We start from the raw sequence: 21108 nt of genomic DNA on the forward strand, positions 1-21108 counted from the left end.
AAGAAAATACCACCAGTAACATGTTTTCGGTCCATTTTATCATACAAAAAGTCTGTAATCTCAGTTAGACAGGTGGCAGTAGAATAAGACGGTCTGAAGCCAGACTGACAATTTGCAAGTAGATCATTTACATTTAAGTACTTATACAATTGATCATGTATTGCTCTCTCTAGTATTTTGGACAGGACTGGAAGCACAGAAATTGGTATATAATTGTCAATATCAAATGATCCTCCCTTATGTACAGGAGTAATTATTGCTGTTTTGAAATCTTCTGGAATAACACTAGTTTGTAAAGTTGCATTAAATAAATGGGTTAAAGGGCCAGCTATACTCTCTGCTGCCAGCTTAAGAAACTTAGGGTGAACGCCATCTACTCCGACCGCTTTCGAACAATCAATATGTAATAGTTCTTTCAAAACATACTCCTTTTTGATTGCATAGAATTTAAATTCACAATCTGGAATAAACAGAGTTTGTAAATTGTTTAATAAATCTTTCGAAAAATTAGCCGAAGCGGCTTTCAACCTTGAGCCGACTTCATTAAAGGCTTTGTTTAGAACGTGAGCTATTTCATTGTTAGGTATTTGATCATTATCAATTGTTAATTTAACATCATGACTCGTGGTTTTATTTTTCTTAGGTATAAGCTTCGATAAAATGTTCCAGTTCTTTTTAATGTCATTTTCGCAGTCCTTAAATTTGTCCTGATAATACTTCTTTTTCAAATTTTTAATCAAGTTATTACTCTGTTACGGGAAAACTGAAATTTATTCCACCAATAAATTAATCTTGTTTTTCTAAATTGCTTTCGATAATAATCCCTTTCGCGTGCTAACACCAAAAATCATCATTTATCCAAGGTACCCCTCTTTGTTTTGTAACTGTATACAATTTCTCAAGATTACTTTCAAGACTGTCAAAAAAATCTAAATGATTATCCGGTTTTCTATACAATATACCAATAAATAATGAGCTACTATTGCTACGTTGCAACTCCAACCAAATTATTTCTAAGGCAACAGATTCAAGATCCAATCTCCTTATATACGATAAATTTTCTGATATAAAACATCCCACTCCACCTCCATGAGTACATCTATCCTTCCTCTCAAACTTATAACCTTTAACAGAAATCAAGCTATCAGAATGTTCTTTTGTTAACCATGTTTCTGACACTCCTAGTAGATCAAAAGGGTTATTATTCAGCCAACATTGTAAATCAGCAACTTTATTAACAATGCTTCTGACATTAAGATGAGCTAATTTTATACCTTTAATATCTTTTAGAGCAAAATCATTAGTTTCGGTTGACCTATCATCATGTGCGTCGACAGAAATATTATTACAGTTATACACGACTTCAGTAGATAGATCAGGATCATTCCAAAAAGGTAATACACTTTGGAGAATACATTTCGGGCACTGCCAATTTTCAAACAGTTCATCTGAATCATAGGTCTCTCTTGAGACCCCGCCACAAACTATATGCACCCACTGTGAACATACAGTGCATAACAAAGCCTTTTGATTTATTTTAACAGATTTATTACAAATTGAACATGGGTATTTAATCATTAAATCTTATGTTGAAATTAGGTTGAGATTTTACTTCCTCCACTCTAAGCAATTTATATACATTAATCATTTTAATTATCAAATATATATACATGAAAGACCCGAATATGTGCAAAATAGCAACAGCAACAATAACAATAAAATGTAAATTGTCACACTTCAAAACAAGTGAAAGGAATATAAAAATATTTTATAACATCATACAAAAGATAAACCTCTATTAAAGAGATTGTCACAACCTTCAAGATCCAATACTGTTCAGTAAAACCATTGTTCAGTAAAACCATTGTTCAGTATAAACATTGTTCAGTATAACCATTGGCAAAGTAACGGACAACCACACCTTACCTCGTATTATACTTTATAAATTGTGAATCTTTGTCATTTTAATCGTTTATAAGTTTTACGTTTTTCACAGTATGCCAATAAACATGATAAAATTTGTACCTATAGTCATGACCGTACGCAGAAATATTTTGTTCGGGGGCAGGACGAGTCAGAGTAAACTTTTTCGAAAAACTTAAAAGCGAGGGAGCGAAGCGGCCGAGCTTGTCATTGGACATGTTGGGGCGCTCGTTCCATTTTGTAGAGCAGCGCTTCTCAACCTTTTTTTCCTCGAGGACCACTTTGACTCTCAATTTTTTTTCGAGGCCCACCTACCAAAATTTTAAGAAAGCGATACGACTACTTGTCTCGACTCAAAGATACGCAATGATTATTCATATTAGCGCACGTATAACTTTCGTTTGAGAAGCGCTGTTGTAGAGCATGTAGTGTGAAACTAAAGGACTTCATGCAAACATTTGTTGAATTTTGTGGAGATTTTCAGAGAAAATGTAAGTTTTCACAATTTCTGGGGGGCAACTGCCCCTTGGTCCCCGCTGTGCATGGTCATGAACCTAGTTTTTGTTTTTTATGCTGTCTTCACGTTGAAACTTGTTAGATTGATATGGAATTGGGTACTTCAGATGGATGTAACCAAAGATATTTCTCTTCTCTTGTCTTGTTCCTTTCGTCAATAATGGTACCGATTCTTTTCAGCTCAGCACGGAATCTGAAGACATAATAGAATTATGTTAATATTGGTAGTTTGATGTAAAACAAAGATTACACTATAGGTGACCGTGCCTTTATCAGTGCTGCACCCAAACTCTGGTATAGTCTCCCTTCCTCAATAAGAAATGCATCCTCTGTCAACTTATTTAAAACTAAACTGAAATCCCACCTCTTTCAAGAGAGTTTTTAATAAATAAGTCACTTTTTTTGTTATGTATTTTGTAGAAATAATTAATCTTTACTTATTTTTCTTCGATTAATTAAGCGAACTTAAATTTACTTCTAAAATTTTTGCGTATCCTGTTAATAATTGTTTTTCTGCTTAACTGTTATGTATTTTAATGCACAGTTGAGTATATCCAAATAGATATTGCGCAATATAGATTTACAATTATTTTTATTAATATTATTATTATTGATATATTTCCTCTTTTTTCTTAAGGAGACCCATAAAAAATGCAAGATCAAATTTTGAAACAGATATCTTAGGGCGTACTAAAAAAACAAATAATGATTACAATTTTATATAAGCAATTAACTTCGTAAGTACAGTCTACCAAGTAAACAATAATGGATCTTGAAGCATGGTTAGTGGTTTGTTTTTTACATCAAGAACTTCATCATGTCAATAAATGCGATCTTATTCTAAACAACGATCACACAAAAATATACATGTGGAAGTTGGCGTAAATAACAAGGAGCGTTGTGGCCCAGTGGATTAGTCTTCTGACTTTGAAATAGAGGGTTGTGAGTTCGAATCCCAGCCATAGCGTAATTTCCTTCAGCAAGAAATTCATCCACATTGTGCTGCACTCAACTCAGGTGAGATGAATGGGTACATGGCAGGAATTTATTTCTTGAAATGCCACCGCGCTGTAAAAGGCTGCGGGGCTAAAGTAATAATATCCAAGTCCTTTGGAAGCGGACGTTATGACATAATGGCCCGAATTTACAAAGGTAGCTTTTCAAAACCATGGTTTCTAAAATCCTTGGTTTTAAATGAAACCACCTTTGTAAATTCGGGCCAATGTGATATGCGCTATACAAGAACTGCGTTATCATTATTAGTATTATTCATGGAATAACGAGAAGGTATAGATTGAGAGTTACTAATCTAGCAGCAACATGGCAGGAATTTAGATGAGATGCCGTGATGGTTAGTCACGTTTTATGAGCTAAGAGCTATCAATATAGATCCGATTATGATTAAATGAAATCCTCAAAAAAAAAGATTTTAGAGAAGGTGATATCTTACCTATCCAATGCTTCGAGGTCTGCGGGATGATACAAGTACTGAAGCTCGAAGTCTCCTATTGGATTGTTATCACGTGTGCTAAGCAGTTTGGTGATAGCCATGGTCTGTAAAGTTTGTTTCTTGCTGGCTAACTTGTCGATGATATCCTTTTCACACAATGCAGTCTAATAATGCGAAAAATTAAAGATGTAGATCAATTAGGTAAAGCAGAAAGGATACATAAATTCAAAAAACCCACCTAAACCCCACACGCGTAGGATCTTACCCTGGATTTATGTCACGTCTGGAAATGCAGTCATCGTAAATTCTTGAAAACTTACATGCGTTATTAAAATGAGATTATTTTGTATCCATTACTTTACAAAATTAAGCTGTTTTATGATGCTAGCTAAAAAATTGGGAGATGTAGACCTAAAAAAAATAAGCACTGCCTGACATCTAAGAAAATCATGAAGTCATGAAGAGGATACGTATATATATACGTTTTTACTAACGTAAATTAATTATGCGAATGCAAAGCTTAATTATTTGGAGAATAAGACCTAAGATCTGGACATTTAAAACACTTTTTTTGAGATGAGAAGATGTATCGTAAACATGACCCTTACCTTGTCCTGTGGTGGTTTGCCATTTAACCAAGCTGGGTAGGCTGGAGGGAATCCGAAATTATCGTACTGACCAAAATTCACAGCGGCATGACCAGCGCTGAGCAAAAATATCAAGTCAGTGACAACCATAGTGATCTCTTTTGACGTCTTTAATTGTCCTCCGTTTGGAAATCCCTTCAGAGAGTACAAAGAAAATAGTTTTTGTATTAGATTATTCAATAAAAATATGTAGGATAAAGGAGATGCAAGTATATCTTTTACTAAATATCATCTCAAAATCTATCAGAAAACTAAATATTCATAATTTCGCTCCCTCGCAACTTTTCAGGAATTTTGTCCAATACGGCATGTCATGTCCTCTAAAAAATGTGTGGTTCATTACTTTACTGCCAACATCATTTGTAATTCTAAATTACCCAACTCTTTAAAGAAATATGTTGTTATTGTTGATTGAGTTTTGTTGGCTTTCATTCAGTATATATATAATATTTACGCCATCTACGTTCGAATTTCAGTTGGTGTATTGGGTTTGTGCATTTGGTGTATTGCTGCATTGAGTTTGTTCATAAACTTTTTTTTAAAGGTCAAGTCCACCCCAGCAAAAAAATGATTTGAATAAGTAGAGAAAAATTAAAAAATGGCACTACAGGTTTTTCACCGAAGAACGAAAGAGAAGCAAAGTGGAGATAAAAGCAAAATACCTTTAATCCAGCTGTGATTTCCCCGTCACACTTTGGTTGACCGCCCAAGAACCACGCCCATTCTTGAAGTTCATAATCATTAGCAATCTTCTCAGGGGTATCTGATAAAAAAAAGAATAGACAGTGTGTCCAAGAAAATATGTAATATTTAAGTTATGATTATAGGTTTGAAACTAGACATTAACAGTATGAGTAATATATCTTCTATGCTTTGTGACCAAATTATTATGCAGTAAATCGTTCACACATGGCAGATTACAAGCAACATACTAAGTCATGTGACAAACGATTTGCGCAGAAATGTATGTGTTAATTCGAATACACTCTCATTTCGAAATTAGTAAAATATTAGAAATATAACAAAGAATACAACGCAAATGCTTATGAGGGATCCCGTTTTATGGCATTTAACCTCATTAATAATGTTCGCTCATTTTTTTTTCTGAAACTTGCTTTTTACATAATACATTTTCATTGCACTTTTTTGGCGCGAAACCTACATATCCTTTTGGATAACAAAACATTAAAGGATTGCTGACCTCAGCTTCGTAAGAACGTTTAGAAATTACTGTAATGAGGTTTCATCGATGGGGTAGTATCTTATCTGTCATCTTGTCGTAAAAAATCGGCCTCAGCTTCAGGTGATGTTGGCAAGGGAATGTGAGATTAATTCATAATGATGCGGGGAGCTATCTGTACTAAAAATAATAAACTTTTGAACTTATTTGATTATACCATGATATTGCAAAACGTGCATAAATTTGCATAATCAATCAATCAATCATAAATAAATAAATAAATAAATATGACAAATTTCACGAATGATACACATTTTGTATGCAGGATTTTGCATTATCCACAATCGATGACAATGAAAGCGAATACTTTACAAATATATTGTAGAAATAAGATTGTAAATGGTCAGTATGGCAGCCATTTTGTTTGTGCAAATTAGGTGATTATTTTATTTCAAAATAATTCATACTTCAGAAAAAGACGATTTGATTAATACCCCTTATAATGCCCACTCATATCCACTTTTCTTCAGTTAAATATGTTAAATGTATCCGACACAAATTCTTTAATATTGCCACTTTTATGTTTCTGTCTTCAAAAAGATTGTTACCACCTCAAATACTTTCCACATTTTCCCTCAATAATACTTTTCTTGATTATAATACTCGTACTGCCATGAATTTTAATTTACCAAAGATTAGAACCAATGTTTCAAAAATTCAATTTATTTTAAAGGTCCCATAGTCAGTCTAAAATAATATCCCAATACATTTAAGAAATATCCCTTCTTTAAATAGTTTTTAAAAACAATTCAAGTCCTATCTTTTCAGTTTGCTTGATCTTAATTGATTCACTACATTTTTAAATACATCTTCTTTGTTTACGTGTCTTCACCCCTCCCCCATCCATCTGTTGTTGTTTATTATTTTCTTCTGTGATAATGTATTTGCTTTAACCTATGTACAAAGCGGTCGACATTTATACGGCTTCTAGCTCTTTCTTGTCGTCTCTTATTCCCATAAAACCGGTTATATGTAGTTGTATTTAGTATTTTCTTACCTTTAATTGTTTTTTATAATTCTCTTCTTTATGTACTCGTGTTTATGGTGAATGAAATAAATGAACTTGATGATTTCGAATATTGTTTATGACAAAAAGTTACGGCCCTTGTCTTACCATAATGATGTTCCACGACCTCTTCCACATAGCTGTGCATTGCTCTGTGTAGGAGTATGGCGTCATCACGGTAGTGGTAGTTGGGTAAAATCTCAGGATCAGAGACTCCTCTCTCTTCAAGGTCAGCGTGGAGAGAGCCCTCTACGTTCAACCGCCAAGTTGCAGAAGCACGTTTGACGATTTCCGCCATGCCAATTCTTCCTATGTTCATATTTTCATCAGCAAAGCCGCCCTCTCCAATCAAATCAGACATGGCCTTACTAAAATGATATCACAAATGAGCGTAATTTATCCATTGTTAAAACAAATCCTAAAATCTGATCCGAGACTCAGCAAAGCCGCCCTCTCCAATCAAATCAGACATGGCCTTACTAAAATGATATCACAAATGAGCGTAATTTATCCATTGTTAAAACAAATCCTAAAATCTGATCCGAGACTCAGCAAAGCCGCCCTCTCCAATCAAATCAGACATGGCCTTACTAAAATGATATCACAAATGAACGTAATTTATCCATTGTTAAAACAAATCCTAACATCTGATCCGAGACTCAGCAATAAAAACTTGATATTCTGAGAAAAAAAATCTGCATATACACAACATGATTATTTTTATCAAGCAACTATAGAGCTTTTCATTCATTTCGATCTAATTTTAGCTTATTTTACGTTCTATATTGTAAGGTACAGCATAATTTTGTAAATTTGTTACATATCAACATAAGTATTACTATTTTAGGACGCCATATAAACCTAGAATAGAGAGATTTAATAATGAAATAATGAACATTCACTTTGTAGCATGATTGGGCTATTGCAATTGTTTGAAGAAAATGAGACTGAGTGGGACATAAAAGTTTAATTGTTATGTAGCCCAAAACGTTTGATATTTTTTGCCTTAGATGATAAGTTACTTGCCCCTAAATCCAATATTGTTATTACAAAGACAACAGAACTATTTGTTTTCCGAAACATGAACGGACGTTGGCATGGAAATTATGTAAGAATGTAAGTTTATTTTCTTCCTTTTTCTTTGGATGATTTTTCCAAGTTAACCAGTTAGAAATTTGTATGGTCTTGTACTCATACCTACGTAAGGTCAATAGTTATAGTCAACGGACCTTTGAAATTCAATACTTGTATCAATAACATAAAGGTAATGAATAGACTGAAGTTTTATCAGAATCTACAAGTTGTTTTTAGAAATATATATTTTACCTTCATTTGGTTTTAAATTATATTTCTTTAAAGACACGATTATTACCTATTGATGGCTAGTAGATACAAGAAGTGAGGAGCAAGAAGACGAAATAGAGGATGAGATTGAGATAGGTAACGATGGGTTGCTATGACAACTGTTTCACCGAAGAGATGTGTGAATCCAAGATGACTTGCTGACTCATGAACCGATGAATCGGCCAAGTTGAAGTAACATTTTGCCATTAGCCAAGTATATTCGGAATCCGTCGGATAAAACACCTGTGTGCGTCATTAAATTTTGTTTAAGAGACAATTGTAGTGTTTGTCGCTAGTTAACTATCAGCCAAACAGATTGAAGGATTTCAGTAGCTTTTAACTGTTATTGCAAATTTGTTATTATGAAAAGATTATGAAACGGGCCCCTGTTCTTGTGCTAAATTGCAGAACACGTTTCAGCTTCTTACTGGAACACCACACCATGCACATCGAAACCTGTTTCGTCATTGCCTGATTGTGTGTACCCCAACTATTGTTTTAAATTGACTGCTAACATGGCAAACTGAATAAACCTGGCATACTGTCATCTAACGATAACATAGCCCTGAGAAGCATGGGTACTGGGAATACTGAATCAATCTCAATATTTTTCAGGCGTGCTTACAACCCTTGAAATTAGGTTGGTAAGCTCAAATGATTTGACCAAAATCTACTTCATTTGAGAAAGAAAACCTTGTTTTTGTTGTTTTGCTTGTAATATTATTTTATCTGATCAATATCCCCTTCATTTTTGAGTGAAAACCACTTTTTGTTGCTTGTTTGTCAATTATTTTTAAATTGAAATCTCCTTCAACTTGGAGTGAAAACCTTTTTATTTCATTTTTTGTGGGGTGCTTTTTAAAATACCAGCATCCCTTTAAAAAAAATCGTCCAGGTCCCTGGTTGTTACCCGATGCCTCCGTGTAACATTTGTTATAAAAAATGGTTAAACTGTCGCTATTTCAATTCTTTCTCATTTTAGTCAATCAGCAATATCGGATGAAATATTGTGTGTTTTTCATCATTGCTCGCTGGATTCATTAAACGAAAAGATGTTTCCTTTTATTTCAGTGAAAAGAAGATGTATACCTAACAAATAAACATGCAAGTCAGATACCAGGTGGATATTTCAAAAAGCTGTTAGTGAGTTACAAACGACTTTACGAACGACTGGTGACCCTCTCTTGGGAGCTAAATCACTTACAACAAAAAGGATCACCAATCGCGCGACTCAAAGGTCGAGTCGTGAGAAAAATAAGGACTAGCTTAAATGAATAGATGCCCCTACCCCCCCCCCCGGTTTAGTGGTTTGGGTGCCCAAAGAGGTGTCCTCTTGCTCATACCCATAAAATTATTTAGAGGATTACTGCAACTTAATTAAACTCATTCTTTGAATGAAGCGGAATGAGGAAAAATACCGGATTATCTGGTGCTGGATCTTGATTGATCTGAATTGCAATTGGCATCAAATATTTCTCCTTGTTGACGAAGAAAAGGGCTAGAGGAGCACATATCTGAAAAATCAAAAATGAGAATATAAGCCATTAGTTTTCAAAAGTACGTTTAAGAATTAAGTAATGTAAGGGCGTTCCCAAGTCAAAATATGGCTTAGAATATTTTGGCGATACTCCAGAATAAGCTATATTCACATGATATTCAAATTTATCAATCTGAATAGATTGATGTTTGAAAAAAAAATCATCGAATCAGCAAGTAAAAATTGTAATTGCACTTGTTCCAGGAGGATTCAAGACAGATCATGTTCCATGTTTGATAAGCTTCAAAGCAAAACAAACATTTTAGATATTAAAAATTTCCTAAATTCATAAAATTATTACGATTAAATAAATGGTGTGTGATACTTATTTAATTTTATTGTTTTCTCTATTGCTTACGACCTGCATGTGTTCTGCAGGTAAGAATGTTGTGAATTTAAATCAAAAAGTTAAATTTATATTATGAAACTTTTTAAAAACTGCTTTTTAGAAATTTTAATCAATTTATCGTTGGGATAGAATTATAAATTAAGACAAACCTCTCTGTTTTCCGTACAAGGTAAACCTTGGAGAAACTTATAGTCTATTATGAAGAGACGTTTTTGATCGATAGCTTCTTGGATTGTAAGTCCTGCGATCAGGGGTTCGAGCTCCTTCTCATCCACAGCAAAACTTTATGTAGGGAAAAGGCGAAGGATAAAATACTTTTTGTTATTATTTGGAGCTTGTGTGTCTGGAAGACGAAAACCGGGCAGAATCTATCAACTTTAACATGTTTGAATACAAATTTTAAATTAATTTTTATTCTTCAGTGAGGAGAGCAAAATAGAGGGGTTCGTGCACCAATGTGTTTTATTATGATTCTTGACACATTCACCTTTTCATAATGATTGAAATACGATGTCAAATGTTGTTATATAGCCATTGACTGTTACATTAGAAACATTCTGGAGTCACTATTTTTGTCCCTAGACAGAATATTGCTGTAAGGATTTGTTAAGCGGAACGAAATTTATTATTTATTATTTTAATGAGCATTTTTTCTTAAATGATCATCATTGCACATCGAGGGTGATGATGGGTATCTCAGGGTGCAAGCAGGAGCAGAAAAGTGCCCTTTAGCACCTCATTCACCTCTAAAGTGCAATAATTGCACCCAGAAAGTTCTACCGTTGTTGCAGTTAGGGTGCAGATTTAAACTGTCTTTATCTTTCTTTTCTTTTAGTGAGTATAAACATGAAAAGAAAAGGGATGGGAATCAGAATATTACTTCACTGGTATTGAAGTACACCGTCGAATCATCGCTGGGTTGCACCCCGCCAGTCTCTGGTTGCCAAATTCTTTGTCTGACCTCCAACACTGCACTCCCTTCAATATCAAGATTTGAAGAAAACAAGAAATCAAGATTGATTTCAATGAATATTTGTCATAAAACTAATTTTATTAATCTGAGGAAGTAAAACTCCATTGAATGTATTGGTGTTCAACTCATTTAAGCGTGAAAATTATAACGCAATAAACTTAAAAATTAGTATTCGAAAATAACAAATTTTGGTCAAAGTTGTATAACCATGATAACTGCATGTATAAAGGAAGTCGAAAATTTGATCGTCAAGGGTTTGCCCAGATTATGACGAATCGTTGGTCGAGATATTGAACAAATGTTCATCCAGTTCCACCCCAACAAAAAAGTAGATTTGAATAAAAGAAAAAAAATAAAACAAGTATAACACTGAAAAAAATCACCAATATCGGATGTAAAATGAGAAAGTTATGACATTATACAATGTCGGTTCATTTTACAAAACAGTTATACAGTATGTACATTCTGGTCGGAATGCAATGAGGGGAACGATAACATCACTCACTATTTCTTTTGAATTTCGTTATAATGAAATATTAAATATTTTAATTTCAGTCTTCATTGTTACGTGAAACAAAGTTTTATTTCTCCCTGAATATGAGGATTTAACATTGTGGTTCCGTAAAGTTGGTCATTGTCAATACTGTAAAAATTAAATACTGTATCATTCAAAATAATACGAAAAGGATAGTAGTAAGTGAAGAACATCACTGAGGTTCTCATTTATATATCAATGAGTTGTGCATATATAATTGTGTGAAAAATAAGCAAAATTTGAAAACGTCATAATTATCAGCGTTATGCTTCTTTGATTTTCTCTACTGATTCAAATCAACATTTTTCCTGGCGCGGACTTGACCTTTAAATAGAATGATCAAAGTTCCACCCAATACTTGTTTAAAATCGAGGGTTTGTCAAGTTACCTTATTGAGATAGTTTTACCAATAAATTTATTTGTTTTGCCCAGCAAATAAATACACAAAGAATCCCAAATTCGTTTTCAGTATACTCGGTATTGAAATGGCTGACCACTACCCACACCGCTCACCATCGGTATTGGGAAGTGTGGTTCTCGATAAATGTCCTCAATCTCTTTCAACGATGTCCAGTTATCTAAGGTGACATTCATCAGCGCCGCTTCTCCAAGGAGCTTCACTCCATTTGCAAGAAGGTGAAACTGGAACGAAATGAGAAATTCTACATTAGGCTTGTTCAACTCACTCTGGCATTTCAATCATGAAAATTGAACTTTTGCAACGACAGTATTCAACCTTTTAACCGTAAAATGGTTGAGCATTTCACGAAGTAAATGCTACTCATCGGAGACTCCATTTTTATCACAGAATAAAGAAAAATAAGAATAAAGAATAACAGAATTGGGTCCGCACAATAAGGAGAGTAACCATTTTTACAAAAAATAAAGGCACTGAGGCACATTTAGGGCCTATACTAGCTGCCACAATAATACCTGATCAACCGATATCATTGCGGTAATTCGATCAAGGAGAGTTTAACAAGACTGATTGCGGCTCGCTGCAAGCCTGCTCCAACCTGCCACCCAGACACGCAATTTATTCATTTGAAGTCATAGTGACTGATAGTGAAAACGTAATACGACACCCTCCCTTTCAAATATGAAAATATTTTTGAAGGGATATTATGGATCCATAATAAACCAAAATAATTTTTTGTAATTTTTCAGAACACTTTTTTTTTAAATAAGTGCACACCTAGTTAACACTAATACATATAGCATTTCCATTTACTTGAAAGCAGGATAAAAGAGCATTGTAGATTAATGACCTTGCTCACGGGCATGGGTGCCGCGGCCGGGGATCGAACCCGGGACTTTTTATGTATAGCCAGGCGCCTTAGACCACTCGGCCATGGCACCTCCACGATTTCAGAACACTTACTGTTGATCTGATGGTGAAGTTTTCGTCAGGAGGAAGGTCCTTGTACTGAAAGATTAAAAAAAAAACAAGAAGGATAAAGTCATCAGCATTTTTGCTATTTGGTTCTTCTTTTTTTGTCAGATCATCTGGTCAATAAAAATAAATAAAATGTAAAAAAAAAGATCCCGATGATGCATACCAAGTTAACAAAATTATTTTACATTCGGTGTATTGTTTTAGAGATATAGCAGGGGTGGGTAATGAGGGAAGTCTTACATAGTCAATTATGAGTCACAGAAAGTGGATCGAACACTTCAGAATTTCATGGAAATTAAGCAAAAAACTCAAATGTCCTCAACCAATGAAAATACAAAATTGCCTTTAAATATTTGTATCACTACGGAAAGTGGAGGCGCTATTTCTGCAAGAAGTACATGCCCCTGTTACTGATATGCACCTGTCTCTTGGACTTTGTAGTAATGTATTGTTTTGTTTTCTTTATTCATTTCAGTTTTCTTCAAATTCTTAATAATAAATAATATGAATAATGCATGAGAACCCAATGGAAATTGATTAAATGTATAAACAAAACGACAATTAAAATTGCAATATTATGTCATAGAAAATAAGGTTAATGGAACATGTGAATGGTGAGGTCTAAAATACAATCAATACTGAACAGTCACAATAATCTGTCAAAAGTTTTCATTAAATTAAAATATTCAATGGAAAAGTCCGTATCGGTCATTAGTGTTGTAACATTTGAGTGATTGTAATGTATAATTATAAAATTTTCCTATTATTTTTGTCTTTTTTTGCGAAATGGATTAAATTGAATGACTTACGGTAAGCGTGCCAGTCATTTGATTGATGATCGGGACATAGAGATCCTTCTTTCTCTGTAGTTCGTTCTGTCTCTGAACTTTGTTCTCATCATCCTGTGGGAGAACAGTATCGTATTCCTTCAATTTGATAGGAGGGTTTGGATTCACCCAGCGATCAACTGGAAACGTGTGTTCCTTCTTGGTCTTGGTGTTCACAATTTGAATAAATTCACAGAACCAGGCTGACCCTACCCCTACATTGTTCCGAGTCAGCTCTATGCAGACGGGATATCCAAAGCTATTCTCCAGACCAACCTGTATCTTGTCCATGTGACCGGTCCGCAAGTCATCATGAAAGATTCTATTGAGCTTGAATTGACGAGAACAATGTCCCTTGTCGTTGTAAAACGCAACAGAGACAGTGGCGTCTGTTCCCATACCAAATCGGTCACCCGTTTTGACGTACAAGGTGTGTTTGGTGGTCGCCTTGGAAATTCCGGTGCCCATGCTGATGATCAGTGATGACGGTATTGTTCCAAGATAGTATGGCTGTTAAAATATAAACATAGGCAAGCAAACTACATCAAATGGTAATGATAACATGATTGTGGTGGTGGTGGTGGTGATGATGATGATGATGATGATGATGATGGTGATGATGATGAAGATGATGATGATTTTGATGATAATGGTGATGATGGTGGTGGTGGTGATGATGAGGATGATGATGGTGATGAGGGTGATGAGGGTGGCGATGGTGACAGTGGTGAGGATCGATTGCGATACTCATGGTAATGATCACTGGCATTCCCTGTCAGGGAGGCAAATATGACATTAGAGGACTAACAAATATTAAATTAAGTTCGTTTCAAAAGGGGGAATAGCATCCATCATTGTCGGTTTTAATTCTGACATCACTTTCCCCAAAACGACACATGTTAGTGCCAAGGAATTTACTACTTTTTACGGTAAAATTTGGCATATTAAAACCTATATCACAGTCGGACGTAGCAATGAAACTGATTCACCATTCAAGGGTGGACCGTAATATCGTATGCGAGGGAGCGTGGTCAATATATACATATATATATATATATATATATATATCTAATATAATCTAATGTTCAAGTGGACTTTTATTTTTTTAATTCTTATAATATTACCCACCATTAGGAACGAAGCATGCTAAACATCTTTTTTTTTTGCTGAACTTTTGGTTTTATAGATAAAAAAGAAAGTTTTATTTGGTCAGCTCTCTAGAAAATATTTATATACAAGCGAAGTATTATTTGCAAACTTGCTTTCAATATTGTACCCCCAAAATCCTATATTATTACGAGTGAGCGCAGCAAACGATGAAAAGCAAATTCAATTGAAAATTTGTAGGAAATCTAGTTATATAAATCATGGACCAAGAGCATGAAGAGTAGTAGGTCCATGTACCAATGTAGGATAGTAGAATGAAACTCAGCCCGATAAGGAAATCTCAAGCAGTCAAGTATGACAGATCCTTTTGACCAATAAATTGCTATTCTACAGTGCGTCCCAAAAAAAACTATACACTTTTGAAATGGCTGCCAAATAAAAAATGTAGCACTTTGGCGAAAAAGACTTACATACATGGAAAGCCAATAAAGTCAATTTTAAAATGACATCAAAATGTTGGAAAACTATTCATGCTTGAGCGAGCACTGCCCATTGAAACAAAGGGTATGAAAATTAGGGTGGGCTGGAATTAGCCTTCCAATTTATGTCAGTTTTTGAGAGGCAAATCCTTTCGAACTTGCAAAGTTAAGGGCGTTGTGATAATTAATTACCAACCGTGACCAGTTTTGGTTGCTTAAGCAAATTTTATAAATTATTAAATTGAACTTTAATGCATGAGTGAACACAAATTACACTTTTGGGGCAGCATTTCAACTTTATCATTTGAATCTCTTTTTGGGCAGCATTTCAACTTTATCATGTGGATGTCAGCAATGTGTTCATGGGAGTCGGGAGAATAGGGGGTGAGATATGTGGGAGAAGTAGGTTGATATAAGGGTCAACAGAACATTCAGTCCCCGCCCCCTCCCTCTTTCACTCCCTCTTTCCCGCCCTCCCCTCCTGCTGAGATACTGATGGCTATTGTCATGTATACGTGAAGTCCAGAGCAGAATGTTAATTTAATGATTAATTCTGAATTGGGGCATCAGCTTTTTCCTATCAATCATTTAATCAACAATTTATCAGTAAATCAACTCATTCAATGTGCAATGTGATCAATCAAACATTCAGTTTTTTCAATAAACTATTTAATAAATCACCATTATCATTAAATTTCTTGGTAATCATTCCAAAAAAAAACTGACCATCAGCCACCGGTCACCTGGCAGTTGAGTTTTGAATAGACTACAATCCAGGAAGTGAGACAGAGAGGGGGGGGGGGGCTGGGAAATGGAGGTGGAGAGGGGAGGGTACATATGACTTTTAATTTGTAAAAGGACAAAAAGAAGAGGAATGTCCTTTTAACCAAGTCTTAGCATATCTCGCCCTCTTGCTCGTAACAGGTACCATCACATTACTCTGACTCTCACGAACACACTTTATAGCTACACTAAAATTGCAATTCCTGTTCACTCATGTTAAATTTCAATTTAGTAACTCATGAAATTTGCCTAAGAAACCAAAACTTATCTCACTCATTAAGTTAGCTTAGCAAGTTCCAAAGGACTAACCACTCAAAACAACTGTAAGGCTAATTCCTGCCCAGCCTAGTCGTGCTTAGCCTCTCAGGAGGAGAGAAGCGGGGGGGGGGTGAGATGGAGGGAGGGGTTGCTAAATGTTTTGTTGACCTTTATCCCATCAACGTACTTCTCTTACCTAAGTCATATTACCCCCCTCTTCTCCTGACTGTCATGAACACAATGTTGAGATCCACATGATAAAGACAAAATGCTGCACTAAAAATTGCAATTCATGATCACTCATGCATACACTTTCAATTTAATAACGCATTATATTTTCACAAACAACAAACTGATCACAACTGATCTTTAATTCACCAAATAACCCTCAACTTTGAAGGTACCAAACAAAAAAACCTTTAAAAAATTGGAAGGCTAATTCCAGCCCACCCTAATTTCCATACCCTTTGTTTCAGTGGGCAGTGCTCGCTCAAGCATGAATAGTTTTCCAACTTTTTGGTGTCATTTTAAAGTTGACTTTATTGGCTTTCCATATCTATAAGTCTTTTCCCCCAATGTGCTACATTTTTTTTTTGGCAGCCATTTCAAAAGTGTATAGTTTTTTTTGGGACGCACTGTAGTTCGAGAACCGGAAGTGTTCTTTCCATTTCTTCGAATGATAATTCCACTTTTCAGTTCAGTATTTGAAAAAGAAAAATGATAAGCTTGCATTCTTTTGTTTATTGAGATTTGTATCCTATTCGCGATTCATATGGGGCTTAGAATGTCCTGATATTAGGTCAGTATATTAAAGAATAATCATCTCGCATTCGTATATTTAGGTCTTGCTTTGTCGTTACGCTCCCTTGCGTGAAAATGTGGGGGGGGGGTTGACGTTTTATTTTATGAGGGTAGCCTTTCAGTTATAAAAACTGCTCGACCAAGGGTCCCTGTTACAACAGAAATTAAAAACAACAAAACAATAATACATACAATCGTAAACAAAATAACATAATAATCAATGAGAACAAAAAGTATTACAAAAAAAATCAAAATCACTAATAGACTAATAACGACATAAAGTATTCATGAAAATCTTAAAAACATATCAATGTGATTTGCAGTGTTTTTTGGAATGAATCAAGTGAGTTTACTAATCAGAGTTTTTGTTTGGAGGAGAATGACATTGTAGTCCCCTTCAATGCTTTACCATATAGTAATTACTGTATAGTATACTACATGTTTATCCACTCCAATAAACATTTGAATGACCATTGACCATTTTTAAAGACAAAAAGCAAGAAGAAATATTGCGATATAATGATTGTATGACAATGGAATAGCTCGAGAATATTACGAAGTTTCGATCCAAAAGTGAAAAATACCTATCACATAAACTCATAATCTAAATATGAAGATTTCTCACAGGTTCTAGAAAATGGAAGGGAAACCACATCATATAACTGTTTTGTAATAAATTAAAGCTCTAACTGTCATAATTTTCTTATTTTACATCCGTTTGTGATGAAATTATCAGTGTAATGCTTTAGTTGGGGTGGACATTCAGTTGGGGTGGACTTGTCTTTTTATGTGACAGGACGCTGCGACAGTAGTCTGAATCAGGGCCATGGGAACGATTTTTTTTTACTGGGGGTGCTGATCTAAATTTGACCCCAAAAAGGGTTTCACACTACAAGATGAAAAATTAAGGTTATTTTGGTCCAGAGAAATTTAACAAGAAAAAATTGAAAAATAAATAAAGGGTTTCACACTACAAAATGAAGGGTCTTTTATTCCAAATATATTTGACAAGCCAAAATTTAAAAGGGGGGGGGGGGGAAGGGTTTCACGACATAATAATAGTTTGGTTACATTTCTCTATTTTTAACACCTTTATGTCACAAGACCCTGACGCAACTGTATAACCATGATTACTTTGAATGAACCACATTGATTTTGTATCAACTCTATAAGAGCTTAATATAAATATGATGCGCCTAATAAAATATTTCACAAAACTTTTTTAATAAAGAATCTCAATAATATTCTATATTTATAGTACTGTCTTAAAAAATACTGTTTACTAAATTTAATGTTTCGTGACGGTATGTGTTAGAGAGTGTATTGTTCGTGCTTTTTCGCTGACCTTTCCTTCTTCTTTTAATCTCATACTGGTCTGACATAATCCTAATTGAATCTACTTTTAATAGTTTTTATTTCTTTATACCGTACTTTTACTTTACTTTATTTTTTAGATCTGTATTGTTATCATTGGAATTAATTTTTATGTATGTATACATATTCACAGGACATCGATAAAAACATCTATTCTGATTCGATTATTTCTTTTTATCCTGCATAAATACAAGTGTATGTTGAATTAATAAGCAAATGAATACATAAATTATTAAAGGATAAGTCCACCCCAACAAAAAATTGATTTGAATAAATAAGAAAAATCCAACAAGCATAGCACTGAAAATTTCATCAAAATCGGATGTAAAATAAGAAAGTTATGACGTTTTAAAGTTTCGCTTAATTTCACAAAACAGTTACAGGCACATCCTGGTGGGTATGCAAATGAGGATACTGATGACGTCTTCCACTCACTATTTCTTTTGTATTTTATTATTTCAAATAGGGAATATTCTATTTTCCTCCTCATTGTCGAATGAAACAACAATTAATTCCTCCCTAACATGTGGAATGAGCATTGATTAAAACTATATGATTCAGTCAAGTTGGTCCTTATTGTCAAATCTATAAAAAATGAAAATATTGTATAATTCAAACAATAAAAAACAAAAGAAATAGTGAGTGAGGGACATCATCGACTGACTCATTTGAGTTCTACATATCACTTTTTGTGAAAAATAATCAAAACTTTAAAATGTCATAACTTTCTTATTTTACATCCGATTTTCATGAAATTTTCAGCGTTTCGCTAGTTTTCACTGTTTTAATATTGAGAGTAGGCCTATGCTGAATAACTGTAATGATCCAACTTACGCTCTTCAACTGAAAGGTGTACACCGAGAGTAAGTAAGATTGGCAAGGCATTACCACATTTCTTTGCGCCTTACTTTTATTTTTCTTTATTAAAAAAGGGATGCAAAAGTTTTTTAAAAAATGCATACTTACGTAATCAGTGAAGATCTCGTTTGTAATATGAAAATGAGTTCTAGACCCCAAAAAGCAGTTGCATGACTGAAGTTACTGGCTACAGATTATACTTTCGATTTTCGTAAAGCAATAGTACTCACAACAATCAGCTATTAATTTAATTCCCTTTGCTGAAAATACCTTGACGCTGCAGAGATAGAGGATTGAAGATGCTTCTTGCTCAGATCCAATGAGATCCACCTACTTCTGATTATTGTGAGTCTATAGATCTAAACGTTTGTAGTTATTTTGTTCAGAAAATCAGTAGCTTTTATATCTTCACCTAGTATACTTACGCGACGATACGTCTATTCCTCTGACTAGTTTCAGTCTTTTTCAAGGATTATTTTACAGCCGTTCCTGGAACTCTTTAAAAATCAAAGGGGAAAAACATGTCACGCCTACTTACAGTAGTTCCTCCGAAATGACAACGTCGAAACAAAGCTTCTGATTGGATGAAGACGATGCCAATAATCGGAAATGATCTGGTTTGTTTCGTATAAACACTACTATCATGACTATAGATGCTGGGTACGCGAAACCGGGAAAGAACGTGCCAATCTCGTATAAAGTAGGCCTATCCGCGGACCTGAGGGGGGCAGGGGCAAAGTGACTCATGCCCCCCTCCTTTCTTTTTTTAATGAAGAAAAACAAATCGTCATCCGACCGGGTTTCCCCGGTACTATAAAGATTTTGCAGGCTTTTTATTTTTTCCGCAGTCTTATATTACTTGAATGATACAGAATTTTGAATAATACAGAATCCAGTCAGGAGCGATTATCCAGATGGCTCTATCATCATGTTATATTTAAAAAATCCCACAACTTGTAACTCGCTCGCTGCGTTCGCTCGTATTTGAGGAAGTGATCACTCTGATAAATGATAGACTCAGATAGAGTGAGGGCGATTATCACGGACAGTTAAAAATTTGAATATCCCCAAATCTCACCGGAAATGTGAATTGTACGTCCCAGAACAAAACAAAAGATAAAACCATTTTGTTCGATCTTGTAACACATAAGATCATAATCAATGAATAACATAATTATGCTTGAAATTTGGGGCCATTTTACCATTTTATTCATCATGATTCTTTTTTTTGCAACTTATGACATGAATATTTCACGCATGAGTGACTAAAGCGATTTGAAGAGACAGTACACAAAGGTCGTTAGACAGGTGATATCTGAATTTAAAATAAAAAATAACATTGCACCACTGGTGATCCTTTCTTTGGAGGGAGCAGCAATACACACCAGTGACAATTCGAGGTAATTCGTTTCCCACAAGAGAAGGTCACCAGTCTGTCGAATTATTTGTGTGTAATGTACGAAAAGCTTTCTGAAACACCCCCTGAAAACATTTCCTAATGATACCTCAATCATTTATATAAAAATGAAAAAGTTTGTTTAGAGAAGGGCCTGTATTTCTATACTTTAGATAAACGAATATGTTTTTACTGACTTCCTGTTGTATATAATCAAACGGAATTGACAAGATCTTGATGCATGTTTGATTGCTCACGAAGTACAGATCATTGCCAAATGGAGTGGTAAAAATGAAACATTTTTTTACG

At 34.5% G+C, this 21108-nt stretch overlaps 1 protein-coding gene across 2 annotated transcripts; it reads right to left on the minus strand.

Annotated features, from left to right (window-relative positions):
* Window positions 1-428: 428 nt before the first annotated feature.
* On the minus strand, window positions 429-19709 carry LOC129260605 (allene oxide synthase-lipoxygenase protein-like). 2 transcript variants are annotated; one of them, XM_064099612.1, is made up of 13 exons: window positions 19512-19709; window positions 13726-14253; window positions 12902-12946; window positions 12034-12162; window positions 10893-10990; window positions 10162-10294; window positions 9545-9640; window positions 8155-8369; window positions 6891-7150; window positions 5199-5299; window positions 4498-4671; window positions 3890-4053; window positions 429-2632 (listed from the first exon to the last, which is right to left on the minus strand). In XM_064099612.1, exons 2-13 carry the CDS (start codon window positions 14209-14211, stop codon window positions 2518-2520), a joined length of 2016 nt encoding a protein of 671 aa, XP_063955682.1. In that variant the 5' UTR covers window positions 14212-14253; window positions 19512-19709; the 3' UTR covers window positions 429-2517. The 2 variants fall into 2 exon arrangements, with proteins under 2 accessions (XP_063955682.1, XP_063955681.1); XM_064099611.1 differs by lacking the exon at window positions 19512-19709 and having other exon boundaries at window positions 13726-14254.
* Window positions 19710-21108: the final 1399 nt, after the last annotated feature.

This window comes from Lytechinus pictus, chromosome 5, assembly GCF_037042905.1.
Source record: "Lytechinus pictus isolate F3 Inbred chromosome 5, Lp3.0, whole genome shotgun sequence".
Lineage (NCBI taxonomy): Eukaryota > Metazoa > Echinodermata > Echinoidea > Temnopleuroida > Toxopneustidae > Lytechinus > Lytechinus pictus.

Excerpts from the sequence above, each read along its gene's own strand:
- LOC129260605 (XM_064099612.1), bottom strand. The coding sequence starts at position 14,211 with ATGGGCACCGGAATTTCCAAGGCGACCACCAAACACACCTTGTACGTC. Across the intron at positions 10,295-10,892 it reads TGTACTTCAATACCAGTGAA|TTTTGCTGTGGATGAGAAGG; the intron begins GTAATATTCTGA and ends CCCTACATAAAG. Across the intron at positions 8,370-9,544 it reads ATCCAGCACCAGATAATCCG|GTGTTTTATCCGACGGATTC; the intron begins GTATTTTTCCTC and ends TGACGCACACAG.